General features: G+C 41.6%; 3 protein-coding genes across 10 annotated transcripts; 2 read left to right on the top strand and 1 right to left on the bottom strand.

The window, feature by feature from the left end:
* Nucleotides 1-53: 53 nt before the first annotated feature.
* Nucleotides 54-5,781, top strand: bend7 (BEN domain containing 7). Of its 4 annotated transcripts, XR_009130189.1 has the most exons (11): nt 56-441; nt 816-890; nt 1,602-1,913; nt 2,096-2,215; nt 2,290-2,579; nt 2,651-2,758; nt 2,838-2,955; nt 3,231-3,344; nt 3,418-3,453; nt 3,759-5,020; nt 5,692-5,781. XR_009130189.1 is itself a non-coding variant. In XM_058076074.1 (10 exons), exons 1-10 carry the CDS (start codon nt 243-245, stop codon nt 3,801-3,803), a joined length of 1,431 nt encoding a protein of 476 aa, XP_057932057.1. In that variant the 5' UTR covers nt 54-242; the 3' UTR covers nt 3,804-5,038. The 4 variants fall into 4 exon arrangements, 3 of the variants coding, with proteins under 3 accessions (XP_057932057.1, XP_057932056.1, XP_057932058.1); XM_058076074.1 differs by lacking the exon at nt 5,692-5,781 and having other exon boundaries at nt 54-441; nt 3,418-3,467; nt 3,759-5,038; XM_058076073.1 differs by lacking the exon at nt 5,692-5,781 and having other exon boundaries at nt 3,759-5,038.
* On the top strand, nt 5,610-12,038 carry sephs1 (selenophosphate synthetase 1). Of its 3 annotated transcripts, none has more exons than XM_058076078.1 (10): nt 5,610-5,780; nt 7,725-7,831; nt 7,927-8,023; nt 8,211-8,314; nt 9,950-10,057; nt 10,126-10,280; nt 10,346-10,436; nt 10,503-10,602; nt 11,057-11,269; nt 11,339-12,038. In XM_058076078.1, the coding sequence occupies exons 2-10, from the start codon at nt 7,736-7,738 to the stop codon at nt 11,551-11,553; spliced, it is 1,179 nt and encodes a 392-aa protein (XP_057932061.1). In that variant the 5' UTR covers nt 5,610-5,780; nt 7,725-7,735; the 3' UTR covers nt 11,554-12,038. The 3 variants fall into 3 exon arrangements, with proteins under 3 accessions (XP_057932061.1, XP_057932060.1, XP_057932062.1); XM_058076077.1 differs by having other exon boundaries at nt 5,615-5,780; nt 7,716-7,831; XM_058076079.1 differs by lacking the exon at nt 5,610-5,780 and adding an exon at nt 5,812-6,086.
* Nucleotides 12,039-12,989: 951 nt separating this feature from the next.
* On the bottom strand, nt 12,990-23,748 carry cpt1b (carnitine palmitoyltransferase 1B (muscle)). 3 transcript variants are annotated; one of them, XM_058076004.1, is made up of 19 exons: nt 23,395-23,748; nt 22,666-22,818; nt 22,468-22,607; nt 21,842-22,013; nt 21,659-21,760; nt 20,347-20,484; nt 20,183-20,260; nt 19,978-20,085; nt 19,798-19,882; nt 19,242-19,437; nt 18,986-19,171; nt 18,062-18,167; nt 17,869-17,985; nt 17,066-17,230; nt 16,855-16,989; nt 15,015-15,167; nt 14,831-14,944; nt 13,422-13,514; nt 12,990-13,349 (listed from the first exon to the last, which is right to left on the bottom strand). In XM_058076004.1, exons 2-19 carry the CDS (start codon nt 22,804-22,806, stop codon nt 13,221-13,223), a joined length of 2,358 nt encoding a protein of 785 aa, XP_057931987.1. In that variant the 5' UTR covers nt 22,807-22,818; nt 23,395-23,748; the 3' UTR covers nt 12,990-13,220. The 3 variants fall into 3 exon arrangements, with proteins under 3 accessions (XP_057931987.1, XP_057931988.1, XP_057931989.1); XM_058076005.1 differs by lacking the exons at nt 22,666-22,818; nt 23,395-23,748 and having other exon boundaries at nt 12,991-13,349; nt 21,842-21,999; nt 22,468-22,609; XM_058076006.1 differs by lacking the exons at nt 22,666-22,818; nt 23,395-23,748 and having other exon boundaries at nt 12,991-13,349; nt 21,842-21,994; nt 22,468-22,609.
* Nucleotides 23,749-23,927: the final 179 nt, after the last annotated feature.

The raw sequence follows: 23,927 nt of genomic DNA, 5'->3' as shown, positions 1-23,927 counted from the left end.
ATTTTTGTGTATCTATTTTTTTACACATAAACCATAAAAGCACAGTACAGGGTGATACCATGTGGGGGCGTAAAAGGCAAGCGACGCCTGTTAAATATAAATTCATTAATTCACTGACACGACCAGGGTGTCAACATGCGAATGTAACAGAAAAACAAGTTAAGATATCGAATCATTCATTCGCTGACTCGACCAGGGTGTCAAAATGAGAATGTAATAGAAAAGCAGCTTTTAAAAGACTGATGACGGTGATGACAGACCCGCTGTCACAGCCCTATGATGAACTGAACCGATTGATAATAAAGCAGACGGACAGTGATTATTTTAGTCACTTGGTGCACGAATCTCTGCAGCCTGCACAGCCACTGAAGAAGATGGACACTGAGGAGAAGAGAAAGAGGAGAAGAAAGTCACAGAGCTTTAAACTCGTCAAAGGTGAAGGTAAGCATGCTGAACAAAAGCCATGTCCACATCGTCTGTGCATCGGCGAACCTGCATAAAAAAAAACCTCCATCACGATTCTTGTAAACAATCCTGGAAATTATTTTAGCAATGCAAATGCACCCGGGATTGCTTAGATATTCACACGAGTAAAAATAGACCTTAATTGGTCGCATTGTGGCCGCAAAATAAGCTTTGTCACAGCTTCGGTCTGCAGCATGCAGTTCATTCATATCACCCACAGGTGGTGGATTTGTCATGGAAAGGGAGGGGCTCCAGGCCCTAATTTTAACATTCATTCACACTCTTAATCTGTGCAACAATATGTCACATTATTATTTGTTTGTTATATTGTATATTGTTTTTAATTATAGAGTTTGGCCCCTCACATGTGACTCATTCCAGTTGTAAAGACACCTATGGAGAGCAGGATGCTGCTGTGCCAGATGGTAAGTTATGTTTCAATTGTTTTTATCTTCATTATATCATTTATTATATTGTATATTTGTATGTATTACACATTATCCATGCATCCCGCTTATTCTCACAAGGGTCGCGGGCATGCTGGAGCTTATCCCAGCTGTCGCCAGCCAATCACAGGGCACCATTCACACTCACATTCATACCTATGGACAATTTGGAGTGGAATGTTTTTGGAATGTGGGAGGTAACCGGAGTACCTGGAGAAAACCCACGTAATGTTCCCATTTAAATTAAATTCCCATTTAAATCTATCTACAAATCTTTATTATATTGACTGGTGACTAGTCTAGGGTGTACCCCGCTTCTTGACTAAAGCTGAGATAGACTCCAAAGAAAATGGATGAGGCGACACGGTGGTCTAGTGGTTAGCGCGCAGACCTCACAGCTAGGAGACCAGGGTTCAATTCTACCCTCGGCCATCTCTGTGTGGAGTTTGCATGTTCTTGGGTTTTCTCCGGGTACTACGGTTTCCTCCCACATTCCAAAAAAACATGCTAGGTTAATTGGCGACTCCAAAATTGTCCAGCTGGGATAGGCTCCAGCACCCCCGCGACCCTCGTGAGGAAAAAGCGGTAGAAAATGAATGAATGAATGAAAAAGGATGAATATTTGCATATGTGTGCACACGCTAAACTATAGTCTTCTGCATCTACTGCACATACACTATGTCTTTCTAGTTTGGCCGGGTGATGACAGCATGGAGATCAAGAAGCAAATCACTGGTATGATGAGGCTTCTAGGCGACAAGACCAGCAGAGTGTATCAGCGCGTGGAAAAAGAACAAGACAGAGTATCAAAAACATCCCCGGATGTGACCGACGTAGAGCCTGCAGCTTCTTCTGCTCAATCAAAGAACCGGCGGATGAACAGCTGCGACTCCACTGGGAATGTAACGCCTTCTGCTTTGTCCAGAGCCACTCCAATTCTTCACGGTCCCACCTGCAGCTACTCCAGCAAGGATATGATGATTAAAGTGGATGATGCTCATGGAAAGTATTCACTAGCTTTGATGTTTTCACAGCAGTCAATGCATAGGAAAACAGTAAATACTAAATCCCAACACAGGGTACTAGGGTATGCTGGAGCCTATCCCAGCTGACTTTGGGCAATTACACAATTGTAATCTTGCAAGTTTAAGCGGGAAATGACAGATCATGTGACTTTCCAACAGATGTAGTTCCAGTACTTGTTGCATCAGGAGCCCCTTGCTGTGTGTGCAATTGCAAAGGCACATTGCAGGCCATTCTGCAGGAGCTGCGTACCATGAGGAGGCTAATGCAGGCCCAGAGAGGTGAGCGAGGAACGAATAATACTCAAAACACTGCAACTGCAGTATTGAAAATACTGTACATCTTTTTTTCCTAGTATCATCTGACCAGCCATGTCAACCTCGCCTTGGTCCTGGTTCTTCTCCTTACCACAGGCCCAGGAAGTGGAGGCCAATCTTTAAAGTGGCAAAGAGGGTTGTTGCTTCCCCTTTGGAGGTATCACCGCTGACTGCTGCACCCACAGAAGCCGTAAAGAAAGAAGAATGTGGGGAAATTTCACTCTCATCTATTGGTTCCACTGAGATCTGTGTGCAGCCACAGCATAGTAACCTAGCAAGTATCAACAAACACACAAAAGTGAAGGCACCTCAGGCCACTGAAGTACAGGTAATTTAAGAACATGCAATGATGCTTCTGTGACATCTTTTGCCACACTGTTTCATCTGATTGCCTTTCAGTCGGAGGTGCGCCTTGCTGAGGATTATGACGTTTTTATCTCCAAGGCTCAACTAGACTCCATATTAGTCAACTACACACGCTCTGGAAGCCTCCTGTTCAGGAAACTGGTGCAAAGTTTTTGACTGTCACTATGATGGACAAGTACGGATGTTTTTGTATTCACGCTAACTGTACAATATCTTTTAGGTGTGTGCCTTCTTTGATGATGCAACCCTAGCTATCTCCTTGCCCAATGGGAAAAGGAAGAGGGGGCTTAATGATAACAGGAAAGGCCTGGACCAGAATATTGTTGGCGCCATTAAAGGTAGGTGTCAGACAAAAAGACACCATGTTTAATATACCATTTGTACCCATACCCTCAAAATGTGGCCTCTGCATTAATAAACACCAAACAAAAATAAATGCAAAATGCAAAAAATAATAGCTTGGGCTAGAGATGAGTATAATGATTGTGTCAAACTGATGATTAATGTGCAAAATAAAGTAAAATAAAGTCTGGTTTTAGGTTTAATATGAATAAAACACTTGAAACTCACCGCATTTGAGTCCCTATTTGAATTCAGTTGTATCTGTGTGCAGCGTTTACAGAGAAATACTGCAACGAGCACAGAATAGAGAAGCTCCCCGGGCCACGGGATTGGGTTCAGATCCTTCAAGATCAAATCAAACTTGCCAGGAGGAGACTGAAAAGAGGTAGACTAATATGCAGTATCATATACGTATGCGGTCGCGGGAGTATAAAACTGTCTTTCCATTGGCTCCCTAGATGCTGCAGAAGACGTCTTAAATGGACCCTCATCATGTATGGGTTCAAATGTAATTCATAACTATTACACCATGATCTTTCCACCATCTCCATCCTGCATAACATGCACACTATGTAGTGTCACAACACAAAAACATCCGCTGTTGCCAACTCTCTCATTTGGCTCATATATCCACGTCATTGCTGTGACATTTCTCACGCAGCTTCCCCAAATGTCAGCTAATTATTACACTACTATTTTAGCAACTCTCTGTTGCCCCCTCGTGGTCAAAAATAATTTGTTCTTTATGCTTATACTGGACTATGCTTTCATAGAATATCTTCTCTATCTTCTCTTATAGCTTGTGATAAGAGCATACCTCCAAGTGTGGGAGGGACACCACTGATGGACCTGACTGGCTGATTGGAGGGCAACCCCCATGACCTGCGATTGTTTGCATTCCTTTACTACATGCGTTGTCATTCACCGCCAACAACTGCTTTGTACTTCATTATCATTTCATCCAAAACACCATGAATACAAAACAAAGGCAAGATCTACAAATGTCATAGTGTTTGTTTCTGTTGCACAAATTATACTTTAAGTCAGGGTTATTCAATAATTGTTCTGGGGGGCACATTTTCAGAATGCTCTGGACTTTTTTTAAATAAATATACTTTGGCCACACATCGGGAAGACCTGGGTTCCCAGTTGCTTGGACATCTCTATGTGGAGTTTGCATGTTCTCCCTGTGCGTGGAGTTTCCTCCCACATTCCAAAAACATGTTAATTTGTTAATTGGCGAGTCCAAATTGTCTATAGGTATGAATGTGAGTGTGAATGGTTGTTTGTCTATATGTGCCCTGTGACTGGCTGGCAACCAGTCCAGGGTGTACCCCGCCTCCCACTCAAAAACAGCTGGGATAGGCTCCAGCATACCCAGCTAATGAGGATAAGCGGCAAAGAAAATGTATGCATGGACCACCTGCAAAAAAACAAAAACATTTGTCATAGATCATTAAGACAAGAATACTCTGATCTTTTAAGTACCTTCCTCTATACAACACAAACTCCTGTTTTTAAGTACCTACAGCAAAATGTGAGACAAAGATCCTTTATTTGACAGGAGCGCTCTGCTGTTTTTAAGTACCGTCCTCGATACAACACAAGCCCTCTCCTGTTTTTCAGTACCTGCTGCAAAAACGTTAACTAACCACAAGACAAACTAATGTACTGCAAAAATTCCAGTCCTCTATATGACGGAATGCACAACTATGTGTAAAGAAACAGAAAACAAATTGTAGATCTACTGGAAAAAATAAAAACGCTAGTCAAAGATCTATGTGCAAGGAGTGCTGTGCTGTTTATAATACTTTACATACTGCAAATGTGCTAGACAAAGATCCTCTAAATGACAGGAGTGCGCTGCTGTCTTTGAAGGCCTATTACAAAAAAGCCAGTCTATATAGTAATGCCCTGGTGTTTTTAGGTACTGTATGTGCTGCAAAAATATTGGTTACTGTCAAGTTTTGAACTGAACTTGTGAGCCAGTCAGGAGTCATTCCTGGACAGGGGTTTGGCCCTTGGGGCTGTGGAACCGCCCTGCTGTTCAACGCAAGATAGGTAGCAAGATTGTGCCATTTTTAATTTTTTCAAGTGTTGCATTCATTGCAAGATAACATGATCTAAATTATTTTTGAGTCTTGTATAAATTTGCATTGTTCATTATTACCGTTTAATGATTGTACTTGATAGCCAACTTGATATTTGTTTGCCATTTTGTTTATTAAGTGATGTTTATATTTTTTTATATTCCTCCAATGCACATCGCTTTATCAATAAATGTTTGACATTTGACAGTTATTTTTTGTAGTTTAGTTAAAGAACAACGTCAAATTTTGCGATATGGTCCAGTATAAATGCTTTATAGTTTCTGGCGAATATGAATTAGTCGGGAAACGCATGTTTATTGATCGCAGACATTAAAGTGTATATTTTAAGCAAGCTTTAATTGGAGGGAAAACATGCAATTAAAGGTACACTCCATTGTAACGGAGGAGTTGCCAGACTCACCAGCTTGTTAAAGGGGATGTTGAGGCCACAACTGTACACGCAAAGGACCCGTGGCTATCGCGTGAATTTCCCAATTCAATTCGATCACAAATAAATTCTCAAACAACATATATTACAGCTAAATTATTTTGAATATTATTCTAAGTGATGTTATGTACAAAATATATAAAGCATTTCCACGAATCGTCTGTAAAGTAAACATACAGGCCATTTTCTATCAGGCATCAGCCAAGGACACCTAATTGAAGGACCGACGCAAGCCGCCGCTGTCCCCGCTCTTGTGTCGGGATCTGGCGCTGACTTGAAGCTGGTAAGGATGAACTGGAAGCTTCAATTAAAGGGGAAATGTTGCTGGAATATAACCCCGCTTCGGTCCTCTAAATGCATATATGACGATTGTAAACACTTGTGGTGTACCGGGTCGTTGCGAGCGTTGCACAAGTAGCACGCTGGGTGTAGTTTTATTGATAGCAACTCTTGATTGTGGCGCACGTCGCATGGCGCGGGCCAGGAAAGGGTTAATTTTTTCCGCCGCCGACATTTTTGTTCGGCGCTCTATGGCAACTTTTTAACTTTGATGCGCAGCGAGCTTGCACCCTGTTCCAATACTTACGTGGTGCGTTTAAATCGTAACATACACTGCATTCAATTATGTTTACGAGTGCTTGCAGACCTTAGCAGCACCTTGTCACATAAGCCAGTGCACTTCATGCATGGGTCTGAAGCTAGCTAGTCTTAGCGTTCAAATATAAACACTTGCAAAATCACACATTAAATTGCTGCAACGTCTGACAGGATATTAAAGTTGTAATGATTAAAAATGTGCGAATGAACACTGAATATTAAGCTACCTTGTGGTGAATATCATTGTTTTAGGGTTGAATGAACTTCACAACATTTGGAGTCTTGAACACACCCTCAGACAGTGACATTTTTATTAAAGTCTGTCGTAATGACTCACGTGACATTTCTATTAAGACTTGAGTGCTTTTTGGAAGTATGTTGTTGCTGTCAGACTGTAAAAAAAGGTATGCCTGCACAAGTCCATCAGATACAATATAAAAGCCATGCCAAAAATAACTACTTTTACAATGCTTGTTTGCAGTGGCAACATACTGAGAGTTTCTAATGTGAAGATTCTGTGAGAGGTAGCCAAATATGAGAAACACCTCCCGATTCAACTCTACACCACCACAATCAGTGTGACTGTGGAGAGAATGAATAAGGGATTCTTTGTATGTCAGATTAAAAAAAAGCTTTTATTGATGTTTCATAAATGAAGTGATGTACCAATTGAGTTAGCATAATGCAGTTACAGATTTGACAGCAGAGGGACCATAACTTTATTTAACAGAGCATTATAACAATATTAGTGTGTGATTTAAGAAGAGAACTTCAGCATAATTAGTATGTGATATAATATGAGTGTTTCATAGAAGTAGAAGTGTTAACAGAGTGGGTTAATATTCATTCATTCATTCATTTTCTACCGCTTTTTCCTCACGAGGGTCGCGGGGGGTGCTGGAGCCTATCCCAGCTGTCTTCGGGCGTAAGGCGGGGTACACCCTGGACTGGTCGCCAGCCAATCACAGGGCACACATAGACAAACAACCATTCACACTCACATTCATACCTATGGACAATTTGGAGTAGCCAATTAACCTAGCATGTTTTTGGAATGTGGGAGGAAACCGGAGTACCCGGAGAAAACCCACGCATGCACGGGGAGAACATGCAAACTCGAGGGTGGAATTGAACCCTGGTCTCCTAGCTGTGAGGTCTGTGCGCTAACCCCTAGACCACCGTGCCGCTAATATTTAATATAATATATATAATATATATTTCAGAAGTGTTCAGTGAGTGTTTCAAAATAAATACAGTAAGTAATCTATCAAGTGAGTAATTATAAGTAGCCCATGAGAAATTATGCAGTATTAACCAGCAATTTAAAGTATCATAAGCTCATATCAGCCAAGAAGAGAAGGACGGCCTTGGTAGTGTTGAATGTATGTACTGCATCAGCACAGATGCCAGTTTATCACCTTGTGCATCACACAAGCTTCATTAAGGAATAATGTTTAGAGACTGTATAATAAAGATATTGGTACCTAAATGGCTTTTTTAACACCGTGAATGCAAATACTGTAATGTATATCCCATGTATTGGACTGTACAGATGTACCTAATATTGTACCTAATGTACCTAATTGTAACGGGTAATTCATCATTGCTTTCTGTCTTTGAGGGCCCACAGATTTTTCAGACATGTCCGTGAGGGAGTCCTTCAATCCCGAAAGCTATGAGCTGGACAAGAACTTCCGGCTCACACGCTTTGCGGAGCTCAAGGGCACGGGCTGCAAGGTTAGGCTCTTCCACATGTCGCAGTCAAGCAACTTAAACGTCTTCATTTACTGTGTACGTCATTGAAGCTGATGTGTGATGTTTGTGTACAACAGGTGCCGCAAGAGGTTTTACAGAAGCTTTTAGAGAATCTACAAGAGAACCACTATCAAGAAGATGAACAGTTCCTGGGAGCAGTCATGCCTCGATTAGGTATTTGTCACTGTAGCAACTTATTAGAAGTTCGGCATGTTAAAAAGCAGCCGGTGTCTTGAAAGAAATAGTGGAAAAACATGCAAAATTCCAAATATATAGTTTTGTCAACCAGTTATACCAGTCCTGGTAACAGTGAGTGTTCTTGATGGCATGACTTCATTGTAAAAAATCTTTCATTTCCAAGGCATCGGAATGGACACCTGCGTCATCCCGCTTCGACATGGAGGCCTTTCACTTGTCCAGACAACAGACTACATCTACCCTATAGTGGACGAGCCCTACATGATGGTATGGATATGTCTACCAACATATTTACATTGACAATTAACTGTGCCCTGAAAGGAATTGATCTGATCCTGATATCACAGCCTTGATTTTTGGCCGATACCGATTTCAGTCTGATCCGATATCATACATTATTACTTGTTAGAAAAGGCTTGATCAAGTGATACTGTATTACACTGAAAACTACAGTCAAGAATATTAGGTATGAGGAAGAACTGACCTATTTACTTCTTGGTGCATATGATCCGACACGACGTAGCGAGGCTGGACGTGCTCAATTAGGTGTTTAAACCCGCCTTACCAACCAACCGGCTAGCTGTTTTCAGTTATAGCTATGACTTTTTGCCATCCCGTGGAAGTTCCGGGAAGCCTTGGTGTTGCGAAAATCCTTTTTGAATTTGGTCATATTAAACTGGTAATGGTTTTATTTCATTTGAACATGCATCAGATTACAATTGAGTGCATCACATAATCAGTTCACAGTTCCACATGTCCAAAAGGAGTAGGAAGAAGCAAAGCTTATTAAATCCTACCCCTCCATCTGGTACTTTTACAATCAGTAACTGTTACATTTGGTCACTTCCTGCTTTCCATAATACAGTTTAAGGTTTTTTGTTTTTTTGTTGTTGTGGTTTTTCCCATGGTTCTGTGCCACCATGGGAAACTTGTGCAAGGCAAGCTGCAATGTCTTTTTTGACTTTTGAGAAAAAAACACAACCACACGACTGACATCATTCCTACTCTTTGCGAAAATAATGTATTTAACAATTTATCAAAGAGGATTCATTGTGTGGTTTATGACTTCCAGTCCGATGTCTGAAGGGGTACGTGACTTTGTTTGGGAACATATTCAAGATTTGCTGAGATCTTGCGATTTATAATGACAATACAGTAAAGCCCTGGATTTGTAGTTGGAGTATAGAAAACCTGTTTATGACCTTCTGAATATGGTAATAACATTATTAGAACCCTCTAGACATGAAATAACACCCTTAAGGTCATCTGTACACTCCAGCCATCCATTTTGCTGGAGCCTATCCCAGCCCAACTGTCGCCACTGACCAGTGTAAAATGCTACACATCACTTTGATGTTATCTTCTAAATGCCTATAGTTCTTTCTTCCACCGTGATAGATAAATAAATATAAATAAAGATAGGCCTGCTTTGGAGAGACTGACTTTTTGGAGGAAAACGGTTTTGTGATGCAAATGTATTACTCTTTTGAATGCATATTGTTTTGAGAAGCAAAACAATATTTTAGTTCTCAACAATACTTTAGTGACTCCACCAAGTTTACCGGAATTACTTTTTTCTAAAACAAAAACTGACCATAACTGGACCCGGGACAAAGTAGGGGGAAAGTCACTGTTGATGCACTACACTGCTGATGGGCATGTAATACAACTTCATGTATAAAAATGGGACCTATCCCGTTAATACTGTTCTTGGCGATAATGAGGAAGTTGACATTGCTACAACGGACAGATTTTTCAAAGAAATTATGTCTTTAAACATACCATAAACAGGTTCCACTGTACACTAGGATTGCTATAATATGCTGTGATGTGTTTATTTTAACATTTAGCAGAAATTAGTGAATTTGAAGTTTATGGCATTTAATGTCTCTGCCTTCGCAGGGTCGTGTTGCATGTGCAAACGTCCTCAGCGACTTGTACGCCATGGGGGTGACGGAATGCGACAACATGTTGATGCTCCTGGGGGTGAGCAACAAGATGTCTGAGAAGGTGAGAGGCGGCGAAGTGAGGTTTTTTTGCGCAACACGCATGCTAACTTATCTCGTTGTCGTTTACAGGAGAGAGACAAAGTCATGCCGCTGATCATCCAGGGCTTCAAAGACGCGGCGGAAGAGGCGGGCACATCTGTGACGGGAGGACAGACGGTGCTCAATCCCTGGGTGGTGTTGGGGGGAGTGGCCACGACCGTGTGTCAGCCGAATGAATTTATCATGTAAGTCATCAACAACTGCTGTTAAGTAAAGTAGCACTTCAAGTTCAACACTTTGCATGCAACAGGCCAGACAACGCAGTGCCAGGAGACGTCCTGGTGTTGACCAAGCCGTTAGGGACACAAGTGGCTGTCGCAGTGCACCAGTGGCTCGATATCGTACGTTGGAACACAGCCAAACACACGCACACATCACATTTGACACTAATGCTGTTTGCTTCTTAGCCTGAGAAGTGGAATAAGATCAAGTTAGTGGTCACACAAGAAGACGTGGAGTTGGCGTACCACGAAGCAATGATGAACATGGCGAGACTCAACAGGACAGGTAATAAATACTGAATACTAATAAATATATATCAGTAATGGGTACACAGTAGAGCCTCACCCTCGGCCATCTCTGTGTGGAGTTTGCATGTCGCGAGTGTGCATGCGTGGGTTTTCTCCGGGTATTCCGGTTTCCTCCCACATTCCAAAAACATGCTAGGTTAATTGGCCGACTCCAAATTGTCCATAGGTATGAATGTGAGTGTGAATGGTTGTTTGTCTATATGTGCCCTGTGATTGGCTGGCGACTAGTCCAGGGTGTACCCCGCCTCTCGCCCGAAGACAGCTGGGATAGGCTCCAGCACCCCCAGCGACCCTTGTGAGGAAAAAGCGGTAGAAAATGAATGAATGAATGAATGAATAATCCGGGACCACCAAGAAATGGCAAAAATCAAGATTCTACTGAAAATTATTGTGTATTATTTTGAAATTAATTATACTTTTAACCTGTGCAGCGGCCAGCCTGATGCACACCTTCAACGCTCACGCCGCCACCGACATCACAGGCTTCGGCATTCTCGGCCACGCGCAGACGCTGGCAAGACAACAGCGGAGCGAGGTGTCCTTCGTTATCCACAACCTTCCTGTGCTCGCCAAGATGGCCGCCGTGTCCAAAGCCTGCGGCAACATGTTCGGTCTCATGCACGGCACTTGTCCCGAAACATCAGGTACGCAAAGCCTACTAAGGTCTCCGTGATCACAACCTTCAAAACCAACTAGCGTATTTCTTTTCTTAGGCGGACTGCTCATTTGTCTCCCGCGTGAACAAGCCGCCCGCTTCTGCGCTGAGATCAAATCCCCCAAATATGGCGAAGGCCACCAAGCGTGGATCATCGGCATCGTGGAGAAAGGCAATCGTACGGCTCGCATCATCGACAAGCCACGGATCATCGAGGTGGCGCCGCAAGCAGCCACCCAGAATGTCAACCCCACGCCTGGTGCAACTTCCTAATCCTCCTGCATCCTTCTAGAGTACATTTTGTTAACACAAGCAACTACAGAACCATGTTAGAGTCCAGGGTAGCGCCGCGCTGGTGTGTCCATGAGAAACAGCATCACCTGGTGGCTCAGATTGGTATCACCCAATGGACTCCACTTACTGTCCTCATGTAATATATAATAACATTGGCCAAAAAAAAAATAATCTCTTAAGTTTATTTGCTTTTTTTATTTTGCCCCATGTGCTTGAAAGGTGAGAGATTGATGACGACAGTTTGATTCATTTTGGATCCTCAGAACTTCCGTTGGCTCGTAATATTGCTCTCATAACGCAAGCAGGTTGTATTTTTTTTCTTTGTCCACTTTGTACAGTTATAAAGTCTAGTTTTAGTTCTTTGCTGTGTAACCAATGCCTTGAAAGAAACTGAAGTTTGACCAGAATGGTTTTTTTTATTATTCGTTTGACTTTTTGTATTGAGCCCCACCAGAATCAATAAATACTCAAATATATGACTGAAGAAAGTCTGCTTTTGTCCCATGCATTCTCAGCCATAAATGTTCCAATTTAACATATATTGTCTTGCATGATTTGGAATGAATGGAAAAATGAAAATACTGCTGATTGGTTCATTATAAACAGTACGACAAATGCAAGATACAGGGGTTTCTCAGCAACATTTACAGTGCATGCAGAGGCAAATGAAGCTGCTGGATGTTTGGAAGTATAAAAAAACTACATCCCTAATTGAGAGGTGGCCTTAATTGGAGCCGTATTACAGTATTTCAGGTAATTTTTGAATGATGCTTCAAAGGTGGAAAAATCAAGACCTCAGCAGACATTATTTCAGTGAGCAGCATCTAACAAATTCAAAGAGGTGTGATGACAACCGTAGAGCCAGAACTACACCATAAGAAAGGGTGTGGCTGATCAGCACAATATTAGAAACACAACTCGTTATTTACCATCCATCTATTTTCTATACTGCTTATCCTCACGAGGGTCGTGGGCATTCTGGAGCCTATCCCAGCTGTCTTCCGGCGAGAGGCGGGTCACCAGCCAATCACAGGGCACATACTATAGACCATTCACACTCACATTCATACCTATGGACAATTTGGAGTCGCCAATTAACCTAGCATGTTTTTGGAATGTGGGAGGAAACCGGAGTACCCGGAGAAAACCCATGCATGCATGGGGAGAACATGCAAACTCCACACAGAAGATGCCTGAGCGGGGAATAGAACCTGGGTCTCCTAGATGTGTGGCCTGCGCACTAATCACTCGATACCGTGCAGCCTCGTTATACACTACACTATGCTTATTCCAGCAATACCAATAAAAGGCCACTATACTATACCTTCTTGTTGTTTCTCTATTGTGTCTCGTCTTCAAAGGTAGTAGTTTGACTTAAGTTTGGTTTTACAACTTCTCTTGGTTATCTCATTAAATGTGCAGGATATTAGAAAAAGGAGACGGTACTGGCAGTAATAATTGAGATTTCTAAAAGGGTGATTTATTTACAAGGTTCCATTGGGCATATGGCAAAATTGCATTGAAAAGTAAAATATACACAGAAATAAATTAGAGGAGCATCCTTGCTTCCTTATGTGAGTGGAATGAGCAGCTCTTATATTAGCAGTTAAAAGTCGGCAGAAATCTTTGCCAGTTGATCACATCTGCTAAATGTGCTTCTTCCCATTGTGAAGCTGCTGCACAGCCTCTGCTGTGGTCTTGTCAGTAGTGGATTTAAAAAGTGCTTGGATGTCCATCATGGCCTGGTGAATGTGCTGACCGAACCTGCACGAGTCCTGCACCAATGACACAAAATGCCCGTTCAAGAACTGTACTAAATATGACTATGTCTGTAGGAGCAGATTTACCGTGTCGGGACTGGAAAACTTGCTGGAGATGTGGAATGTGATGAGGTTTTCCCCAACGATGATATAAGACACGCCGTAGCCGTCGTCGGCCACCTGAAACAAAGGTGACAATGTTTACATATTTATATGTGAGGGAGCTGCCAATCGTCCCTCACTGATCAGGTGTATGCCCCACCTACACACTGTTGTATGTTTCTATTTGTGTATATAGCTGGCTTTTGTTATTTACACATACATTCTGGTTCGTACTTATTATATTTGTTTGCCATTTAAGTTGTTGAATTGCCACTTTAGTTAGTTAGTTTTTCATTTAGAAGTAATTGGTTTTGTTCCGGGGTGGCACGGTGGGCGAGTGGTTAGCGCGCAGACCTCACAGCTAGGAGGCCCAGGGTTCAATTCCACCCTCGGCCAACTCTGTGTGGAGTTTGCATGTTCTCCCCGTGCATGCGTGGGTTTTCTCCGGGTACTCCGATTTCCTCCCACATTCCAAAAACATGCTAGGTTAATTGGTGACTCCAAATTGTCCATAGGTATGAATGTGAGTGTGAATGGTTGTTTGTCTATATGTGCCCTGTGATTGGCTGGCGACCAGTCCAGGGTGTACCCCGCCTCTCGCCCCAAGACAACTGGGATAGGCTCCAGCACCCCCGTGACCCTCGTGAGGAAAAAGCGGTAGAAAATGAATGAATGAATGGTTTTGTTCCTAATTTCTCATCAGTTTCTCCTTTCTTTGAGGTGATTGGTCGGGGCACAAGCATGGAGGCTCGCCCATGTGAGTGCAGGCCAGAGGCTGATCACCTTGATTGGACTCTCCCAAGTGTCACCTAGAGGAGGGGGGGGGTTTAACTGGGTAGTTGTTGGGTAAATGTAGTTAAATGTAATGTAGTGCTTAAAATGTATATAGAAAGTGAAACTTAAGTGTGGTAATATTGAAAGGCTTTTGTAACATAAAAGAAGGGTGTTGTAAGTGTAAATATGGTACCTTTTAGATAAATTACCTCACCCTCTCATTGGGGAATTATGGTTGGGGCTGGGTGAATTGTTGGTGAGGAGTCCTATTGTCTTTCTCCTCCAACCCCTCCACAGTCACCTCAGGTGTGCCCCAGGGCTCTGTCCTGGGGCCCCTTCTTTTCATAACCTACCTTCTCCCCCTCTGCCATATCTTCCCTAAATTTAACATTCACTTCCACTGCTTCGCGGATGACACCCAGCTCTACCTTTCTTCCAAACCTAACTCTACACTCCCACCCCCCTCCCTCACCTCCTGTGTATTATTATTGTGTGCAGGGGGGGGATACTGTTGGACTGTCTGGTAAAATAAACTTGAAGAGCTCTCAAGCCCATGGTCTGGTGTGCATTTCAAAGGTTATGGCTATACAGTAACATAAGATAAAAGTATTATCTCTCACCGGGCCAAATCCACCTCCAGCACTAACGTATTTGGGGAATTTATTGATGTCGACCAAGTTGAGCTGCTGCTGAGGAGTCTGGCTGGTGGACAATTTCCAAGGTTCGGACAGCACCTTGAAGCAAAGACATTGTCAGAATGCAACGCATCAAAACCATTGTCTGCAGATGGCGGTCGCATCTAACCTGCTTTAAAAATGGAGAGTCCACACCTAAATATTTGGACAAGATGTAGAGACAGAAGAGGTGCCGGTCAATACCAGAACCAGTCATGGCCAGACGGTACATGTTCTGATGCTTATCTGCTGCTTTCCGAAACAGGGCGAGCCTCTGGGTGTTCTGGTTTCATAAGAACATCACACATACATAAGAACATGGACCTCATTGTCAGCTCAACCCTAGAAAGAGGTCCAGGGTCCATGTCAGCGCAGGTCTTGGTGACTTCAGGCCCAGCAGCACAGTGTGACCTCATGATGTGACCTGATGACACTTGTTCATTTGTTTCAATGCAATTTCAATTTCAATAACCAGGCAAGACAACAAAAATAAATGCATAATGTGTAATGAGATACATACACATAAACACAACCCTGATCAAAACCTTAAGACCAGTTTAAAAACAGCTACAATTTGTGTTCCTTTTGCAAATTTGGAACTTAATGAGGTTTTAAGTAGCGCTACAATAAGCAAACGTAAAAAGGGGGAGTGTGACAAAAAACTGTTTGAAAAAGTAATTTATTGAAAACAACAATTAAAGGATATTATGCTCCTTTTTCAGCCCTTTGTATTGAGTTGTGGACTCCTATAGAGCAGCTACACACAATAACCTGCACAGAAAACCTTCTAGATCTTCCAGAATCTGCACCTATTCCAGCTATATTTCCTTGGATTTATGCTTCCCGCCAAAAACGGTCTTTTCTAATTTAGTCCACTCCACTGTGATTGGTCACACTGCCAAACTACTTCCTGACTACTGTGAACAACACTTTCATGTTCATTCATTCATTCATTTTCTATCGCTTATCCTCACGAGGGTCGTGGGGGTGCTGGAGCCTATCCCAGCTGTCTTCAGGCGAGAGGCAGGGTACACCCTGGACTGGTTGCCAGCCAATCACAGGGGACATATAGACAAACAACCATTCACACTCACATTCATACCAATTAACCTAGCATGTTTTTGGAATGTGGGAGGAAACCGGAGTACCCGGAGAAAACCCACTCATGCACGGGGAGAACATGCACACTCCACACCGAGGGTGGAATTGAACTCGGGTCTCCTAGCTGTGAGACCTGCGTGCTAACCACTCGTCCACCATGCAGCCCGCACATTTTCATGTTTGAAAGATAAAGTCTATAAGGGCAGTTTTGTGGCGTTGAAGGAGACAAAGTCTTTGAATTAGTTTTTTGTTTTTGAAACCCTTTTCCTACAGATGCCGTTTCCCATTGCGCTGCAGTCAGGCCTTCATTTGGGTCAAGGACTGCCCTGTGTCTTGACGGACAGCCAATCGGATCCTCTGGCTCAACGCAGTTGTAATTTTTTGGGGTCTACCAACTTGACCTTTATGTTCCATAATGCTCAGAATCTTTCCACAAATGTAGAATGACTGTCTTACTACGTTCAACCTCAGCTTGCTTATGCAGCTTGACGAGAAAGAAAGAAGAGAAAGCTTTTTAATTTTTAGCCATCAGGAGGGCATGACCGTGTGAATGCCTGACAGAAAATGCGAACTTTGAGCAGATTTTGGCTTTCATTGCCAGTTGTAATTATCCAAAGGTTATTTGGATTATGCAAAAAAAACAACCTATCTCAATTATTATTTTTTTTTATTATTTAAATGTTTTTTGTCTCACTCCCCCTTCTTAAAACCTCATTAAGGTCCAAATGTGCAAAATGCATATGGTAGCAATTTTTCAATATAGCAAAATTAATACTTAGTTATTCATACACTATATAGCTTTATATGTGTTATTTATCATTATTTACTGCATATGTAGTATTTAATCCATATACCAATGCTGTACTTACTGTTGCTTTACTGTCCTCCATGGCTTTAACAAATGCTACAGCCTCAGAAGTGCAGGAGCGCACAGTCTCTGTGCGACCATCTCTGAACATGCGTGTCATGGAGGACTCATACGTCAGACAGAACTCTCCTTGGTCCTGTCCAGAAGATTCAGTCCAATGTGTCAAGGTGGTTTAGTGATGCCAGGATGTGATATTATGGTCGGTGGCCTACCCTGAACTGGGCCAGCTGCAGGGCCAATTGGATGAAAGCATCTGGACTGGTTCTGCACTTTTTGATCAGGCCTTTGCCAAAGTCGTTAAACAGATATCCGTGGAAGTCCACGTCGTCGGCAATCTTCTTTGCAGACAAGTAAGATGTCTCAATCACATTTTGGCACTAGACAAGGACAAAAAACAATAATGTATAGTATATATGCTTATTTAAGCTGTATGAGTATATTGCTTATTGTGTTTCATATTGATGGTACAATGTATGATGGCAGTTCTAGCCTCAATAATGCCCTAGCTAGTCGGATTTGTCCCAGAGTAGTGCAAAAGACGCCTACTACAGCTGTCTAACAAATAAAATGTGTCCCTGCATCGCACACTCATGTCCTCACTACCTTGTTAAGCCTTGGTCACAACCCGCTGCACTTGTAAGTGCATGCTGTCTGCGTGCAAAAACATGGGCAAAATTTAGGGATCGGCACATGGTGAGTAGTGCCTCCGTTTGGATTTGGGCACATGCAGACATGATGTAGAATTTTTTAATGCAAGAAGAACTTTCATTGCTTCAAGACTACAGGTAGGTGGGACATACTGTACAACCACACTGACTGCCCCCTTATTAGGCTCATTTATCAACCCTTTGTATTGACTTGTGGACTCCTATAGAGCAGCTACACACAATAACTTTTCTTTTTGTGGATTTTTCAGAATCTGCACCTATTCCAGATAGTTTTGTTCCTCATTAACTACTGTAGTTGTGTGCACCTTATTGTAGAGTGTTAACGGTTTCTCATGTAGAGTAAGTACCTCCTTAGGAATGTTCCATTGTAGTCGAGTGGGATGAGGAAGGCCTTTGTTAATGTCTCCTTTACAATGTCCTTCCTCTGTGTAGCCCAAGTGGAAGCAGTCTGTGGCAAGGACATACTACACACACACACACACACACACACACAAACTTATACATATGCTCTAATAAACCGTGTGTAAAAGTATAAATTACCTCCCACATGTGTCCCACTATTGGTGCGTCAGCCCAGGAATGTTCAGCATTTATTCCCATTTTTCCATTTGGGTAAGAAACCAATGTGAAGGATTTGTCAAACCACCTTGGACAACACAGAAAATAACATTCTTTAAAAGAAAAACAACAAGCATTTATCAACCTATTAAAATGTTCTGATCATTTTAAGTGGATGTAAAGACAATTCTATCACTTCTATGGTGCTATATGTTGCAATTATTTGATGGCAGGGAGGCATTTTGCATCAGTAACATCAATTGCTTGGTTATGGTTTATTTTGAACATGCATAGATTACACTAGAATACATCACATTCCACATACTCATATGCCGAATGTTTTCAGCGTTGTTCGTGCAAATAAGTATTTGAAATTTAATTTTTTTTTAATTTGTTGGCTTAATGTTTGATTTTAGCAGTTTACTTAATAGGTGATTGAAATAATAAAAACAAATAATAATATTTAATTGAAAAATAATGAATGTGAGTGTGAATGGTTGTTTGTCTATATGTGCCCTGTGATTGGCTGGCGACCAGTCCAGGGTGTACCCCGCCTCTCGCTCGAAGACAGCTGGGATAGGCTCCAGCACCCCCGCGACCCTCGTGAGGAAAAAGCGGTAGAAAATGAATGAATGAATGAAACTGTATTATGGAAAGCAGGAAGTGAACAAATGTAACAGTTACTGATAGTAAAAGTACCAGATGGAGGGGTAGGATTTAATAAGCTTTGCTTCTTCCTACTCCTTTTGGACATGTGGAACTGTGAACTGATAATGGGATGCACTAAATTGTAATCTGATGCATGTTCAAATGAAATAAAACCATTACCATTACCAAACCTCCATCAAAACAGAGCATCAATGTATCTAATGAAGTGTCCAGTGATAGCAACTAGTGTCATGTTACCTGTCATAGCATTTTCCATGAAGCAGTGACTTGGCATAGCCGTCAAGACTGTCGCTGCTTGCAGCATCGTAACCTTGTGGCTTCTCATCTAGGGCCAAGAAGAAGGCCGCCGACTCTACTGCATCCAAGGAGGCTTTGTTCACTCCTTGGCTGAAATATTTGATGCGAGCTTGAGCCCATGGAACTCTAGAATGAGGATGGCAACGTTAGACATGATAAAAGTAAACATTGCATGTACTGAAGTGTTTTTATTGACCGATTCCCTGCAGTGAGCGCTGCTAATTTGAGCTCCCCAGGCTGAGGCTCCGATGTGTCATTGAGGATCCGGTTGAACTGGGTCTCTAGTTCACTGGGTAAGAGGTGCCGTCCTCCTGTGTACAGCCACACTTGGAAGAACCTGCCCTTGTGGTACACCACCAGGTGCTTCCTGTCAGTCAAGTGCTGCACTATGTCTGGAAAAAGATGGATAAGGGTACCTTTGTACTGGTCAGTAGTATAAAATAGTAGTAAATGTATTTATGACCAATGGTACATTTGAACCTCTTCTACAAAGATTTGGTATGTAATTATGTAACAAAAATTGACAGCATTAAAAAAAAGTGTAATAAATATGCACAAACCATAACTGCATAAAGTTATGGTCTTTTTTGGGTGCACGTGGATTCTATTCTAATTATATTCTAGGCTCCAGCATGTCCCTGCAACCCTAATGAGGATAAGCTATATAGAAATGGATGGATGGAATGTGTTGTACCAGCAATCACACTTTAGGAGTGCATTTAAAAACATCAACATCATCCAAAGAAAAGAACCTGTTTCAATGCCAGGGATGCGTGTGGTGTTGAACATCCTCTCCATCTGCATGGAACACATAGGAACCGTACCCAAAGCCCTCAGCTGACAAGATAAGTGAAGATGAAACCGTTAGATAGATGTAGTAACAGGGTTTATTAACGTGTACTAAAAAAAAAAAAGGGTATGTCAGGCATTACCGGTGCATGTTCACCCCGCTCCAGTTTGCGTCTGTACTGCAGCATGGCATGGACCACGTTACCTGCCCGTGCAGCTTGGCGATGCGTCGGGACCACGTAGAGAAGGTCCTGTCACAGAGACATTATGGGATACATATATCATACGTATGGGGGTAAGAGGTACCGTGCTTGTCAAAAAATAAACTAATTAAAAAGGCCATCCTACCATTATATAAAAGTTACTGTTGACCATGATTGGGCCCCTGCCTCTGAGGTAGATGTACTCCTCCCACCAATCACTTACCTACAGAATCACAATATAGCATTCAACACATATTGGGATTTTTACACATATAAAAAAACATATATTCTTATTCAGAGACCACTCACGTAATTTGTTGCCCACCAAGACTTGAAGATCAAGTATCTCTGCAGCTGGGCAGCCTGTGACTCTTTAAACTCCCCGGCCAACATCTCCATTTGCTTGTACCTTTCATCATCCAGCAGAGGGCGTACTGAGTCAAGATACTGCACACACACACATACACACAGAAAAATGACTGTACAGTATGTTTGTCATATGCATGAATATGGCATATGAATAAACAGTACATTATTAGACTACAGCTGTACAACAGTCTACCGCTAGATGGCAGGAGAACTGGACTGACTGAATCTGCACACTCAAAGATGTTGCAGACAAATTCGAGCTTGGAAATAATTATTCTTGTGATTTTTTTCAGTCCTTTTGACTTTGTTGTTGTAAAATGACGACTTTAATGTTATTGGTAATTGTCATAAAAGTACTTAAAAATATATACTACAGTACTCGGTCAAAAAATATATTTTTTGTGTCAAAATTTGTTTTTAACTATATCCAATTTATTGTGTATTGTATGTACTTTCTAGCAATATTATGTATAATATATTCTGACCTGTTCTAATAATATGATTTTACTCTTGGAAAATGTTTTTTTCTTGTTATATCATAGAAATCAGACTTTTTCTTTTTCAAATGTAAAACTTTTTTTTGTAATATTCTCATAAAATTAAGAAAAAAATATGACTTCTTTCTTGTAAGACATTTTTCTTGTAATACTGTATTATGACTTATTCTCATAAAATATTTATTAGGACGTTTTTCTGGCAATAGGATATGAAATATATATATTTTTTGTTGTTGTATTATAAATGTTTGTGTATCATAGTAATATAATTAACCTTATTCTTGCAAAAATTCTTATTTGCATAAAAAATCTACATTTTTAATACTATTACTTTATTTTTTTATGTAAGCATTTTTTTTATTTTATGACTTAAGTTTGCAAAATTAAAATGTAATTAAAAGGTGTTCTTGTCAAATGTGCCCCACATGCAATCAATCAAAGTATAGAAATCGCATGTGACTGTAAATAAAGTATTTTGTATGTAATGTAGTTTCTTCATTTTCTTGATCTACTGTAATGCCTGGTACATCTAAATGTGCCTTAAAATATATTGATGATAACAAAAATAGCTCATTAGAATTTAATTTAAGAGCTGACGTCTGGCATTGATTAAACCCAAATCTCTTACATGAATGACGACAGCATTGTACTGCCAAAAAGTCCAAACAAAGGTACATATAGGTACACCAGGCATTCAAATGAACGAGAAAGAAGGGTGGTCTCATAATGTTTTCCATGACTGCATTAGTAGGCACCCTGTGAATGGTGTCTTCCACATCGGGAACAGGTAGTCTTGGTAAGGAAGCCTGGAAGCTGTACAACAGTGGTCTTCTCCCAGAGAACATCTTCACCAGGCTCTGTGAACAAACAAAGAATGCAGACACAATTCAAACAGAATAAATATGAATAAATATGTGTTTTGTTTGGACAGCACCTACCAGCCACACTTTGGTGGATGTGCTCATTTTGCCGTGGGATTCAAAGATCCATCCGTGGTAGGAGAGCAGAGCTTTGAGGGTGTATCTCAGCAGGTAGATGAGGAAGAGCCAGAGTCCGGTGGCAAACAGGATGGCACTCAGCACGGCTCGGGTCTGCACTGATATATAGCCTCTACTCAGAAAAGGCACAACACTGCCCTTGTTACATTTTCTCTCACAGAGTTCAAGACACAGATTGTGCACAGTCACATGCTCTACAGTCTGGCCACAACATTAGGTATACCTGCACTGCGGTATTGAGATCCGTTATGTTAAGGACACTGAGTGCAGCTAAAAAACAGTGTAGACTGGAGTACTGCAGCAAGCAACGCTTAAGCTGATGATTGTCGTTTCTAGCTGCACTCTTACCTTCTTCAAACAGCAGATGTACCTAATGATGTGCCCAATGTGTATGACTACACCAGAGTTTCCCAAAAAACACCACCAGGCAAAGCTTTGGACACACCTTCTTTGTCTAAACTTTTAATTGGTGCCGTGTTATACAAACTATTAACTCACAAAAGTTTGGGAAACCCTGGTCTACGCTGTTTTTAAGTGACTCATTTAATGGCAGTCTGAAGTCTAACCTGAGGGGAAGGTTCTCCTTGATGGCGTCAATCATTCCAAGAGAAGGGTCGATGTGAGTATACAACGTACTCATCATTGCTATGACCACGATCAGCCAACTGGATGGACTGGCGGGGTAGACTCCAGCCAACACACCGTTCTGTGCAGTAATGGTATTTAATATCTATTATTTATCATGTTAATTAAAGCCATGTTACCTTGAACTGTATGGCTCTCTTTTTCCACGCTGTAACTCCAGACAGGTAGATGTTTTTGATGACCTCCTGGCTCAGTTTAAGGTCCACGCCGTCTGGACGCACGGTGAACTGGAAGCCCACCGCCTGATGGGCCTCGGCCATTTTGGCCAATTACTGTTATTCCAAAGAGAAGATTTTATCAACAATGTGTTCATTATTGTGGTGCAGAAGTGCATTACATCATACTGAAAGGTGCGTAATAACATATTGTTAAGGTGCAGATGTACCTAATGAAAAGTCCAGTGTTTGTGAAGCCTGGATTCTATGGTATAAACAACCACAGACACAAAAACCCTTTTTAAATGAAGCCACTGTGTATGTTTGTATTATTGCAGAGCGACACTAATTCTGGTATGCATTTGTTTTGCAGACTCAAACAATAATATTTATATTGATGCGAGTATGGGGGTGACTTGTACTATTTTTTTCCATGCCATATGACTGGAGTGTCACTAAAGTGGGTGAAAGTTCAGTGGCCAGATATAGACAGAAGGCTGCAGGCCTCAGACACTAGTGGCAATATAAACATTAAACACTGCAGTGGGACAAATTGCTGATAAGTTTCTATCTTCTACGTAAACCTTCTGTTAGTAGGTAATGTGAAATGTATTATAACACCCTGCCCCAAATTTTAAACACATGCACACAGAATGCAAGGAAGAAAATAGTAAAACAGAATATGAATTTTACCTTTGCTCAAATGACAGTCAGTATAGTCAGTCCCTCAGCAGGAGGATTGCTGTTTTTTGCCAGCCTCTGTGATCTTGTTTGTGCTCCCTTTGCCCTTGAAGTGGTTCCCTTTCCTCAGGTAGTGTGTGATAACAACTCAAAGCGCCTCACACTCTCTCACTCCCTCGCTCATGTAACAGGACACCAAACATAGTCAGGAACCTCACCTCATGTGCAATGACGAAGAAAGCCGTCACCATGTAACTGTATCCGCTGCACTGCTGCTGCATCACTGGTCATTGCTAGTGTGATGAGCACTATGATGATGAAAAAAACATACAATGAGGGAAAAGGAATGACATCATCCGTGCATCAGCACATGAGTGTTTGTTATGATGAAAAGAAAGGGTGTACAAAACGGGCCGTGGGATTCAAATAAAAGATTGATAAAAAGAAGCCTGGGAAACTAGTTAGCTGGGATAAGCTCCAGGATACCCTGCAACCCTTGTGAGCATAAGTGGCATAGAAAATGGATGGATGGAAATTGTCCATAG

Source organism: Doryrhamphus excisus, chromosome 6, assembly GCF_030265055.1.
Source record: "Doryrhamphus excisus isolate RoL2022-K1 chromosome 6, RoL_Dexc_1.0, whole genome shotgun sequence".
In the NCBI taxonomy this organism is placed as follows: Eukaryota; Metazoa; Chordata; class Actinopteri; order Syngnathiformes; family Syngnathidae; genus Doryrhamphus; species Doryrhamphus excisus.
Note: the sequence above shows the minus strand (reverse complement) of the source record. Positions and strands in the feature narration are given on the sequence as shown.

Excerpts from the sequence above, each read along its gene's own strand:
- bend7 (XM_058076073.1), top strand. The coding sequence starts at position 243 with ATGACGGTGATGACAGACCCGCTGTCACAGCCCTATGATGAACTGAAC. Across the intron at positions 442-815 it reads TAAACTCGTCAAAGGTGAAG|AGTTTGGCCCCTCACATGTG; the intron begins GTAAGCATGCTG and ends TTTTAATTATAG. Across the intron at positions 3,454-3,758 it reads CTTAAATGGACCCTCATCAT|CTTGTGATAAGAGCATACCT; the intron begins GTATGGGTTCAA and ends CTTCTCTTATAG.
- sephs1 (XM_058076078.1), top strand. The coding sequence starts at position 7,736 with ATGTCCGTGAGGGAGTCCTTCAATCCCGAAAGCTATGAGCTGGACAAG. Across the intron at positions 10,281-10,345 it reads CAGCCGAATGAATTTATCAT|GCCAGACAACGCAGTGCCAG; the intron begins GTAAGTCATCAA and ends TGCATGCAACAG. Across the intron at positions 10,437-10,502 it reads TGCACCAGTGGCTCGATATC|CCTGAGAAGTGGAATAAGAT; the intron begins GTACGTTGGAAC and ends TTTGCTTCTTAG.
- cpt1b (XM_058076004.1), bottom strand. The coding sequence starts at position 22,806 with ATGGCCGAGGCCCATCAGGCGGTGGGCTTCCAGTTCACCGTGCGTCCA. Across the intron at positions 19,172-19,241 it reads GCGCTCACTGCAGGGAATCG|AGTTCCATGGGCTCAAGCTC; the intron begins GTCAATAAAAAC and ends TCCTCATTCTAG. Across the intron at positions 13,350-13,421 it reads AGTTTTCCAGTCCCGACACG|GACTCGTGCAGGTTCGGTCA; the intron begins GTAAATCTGCTC and ends TCATTGGTGCAG.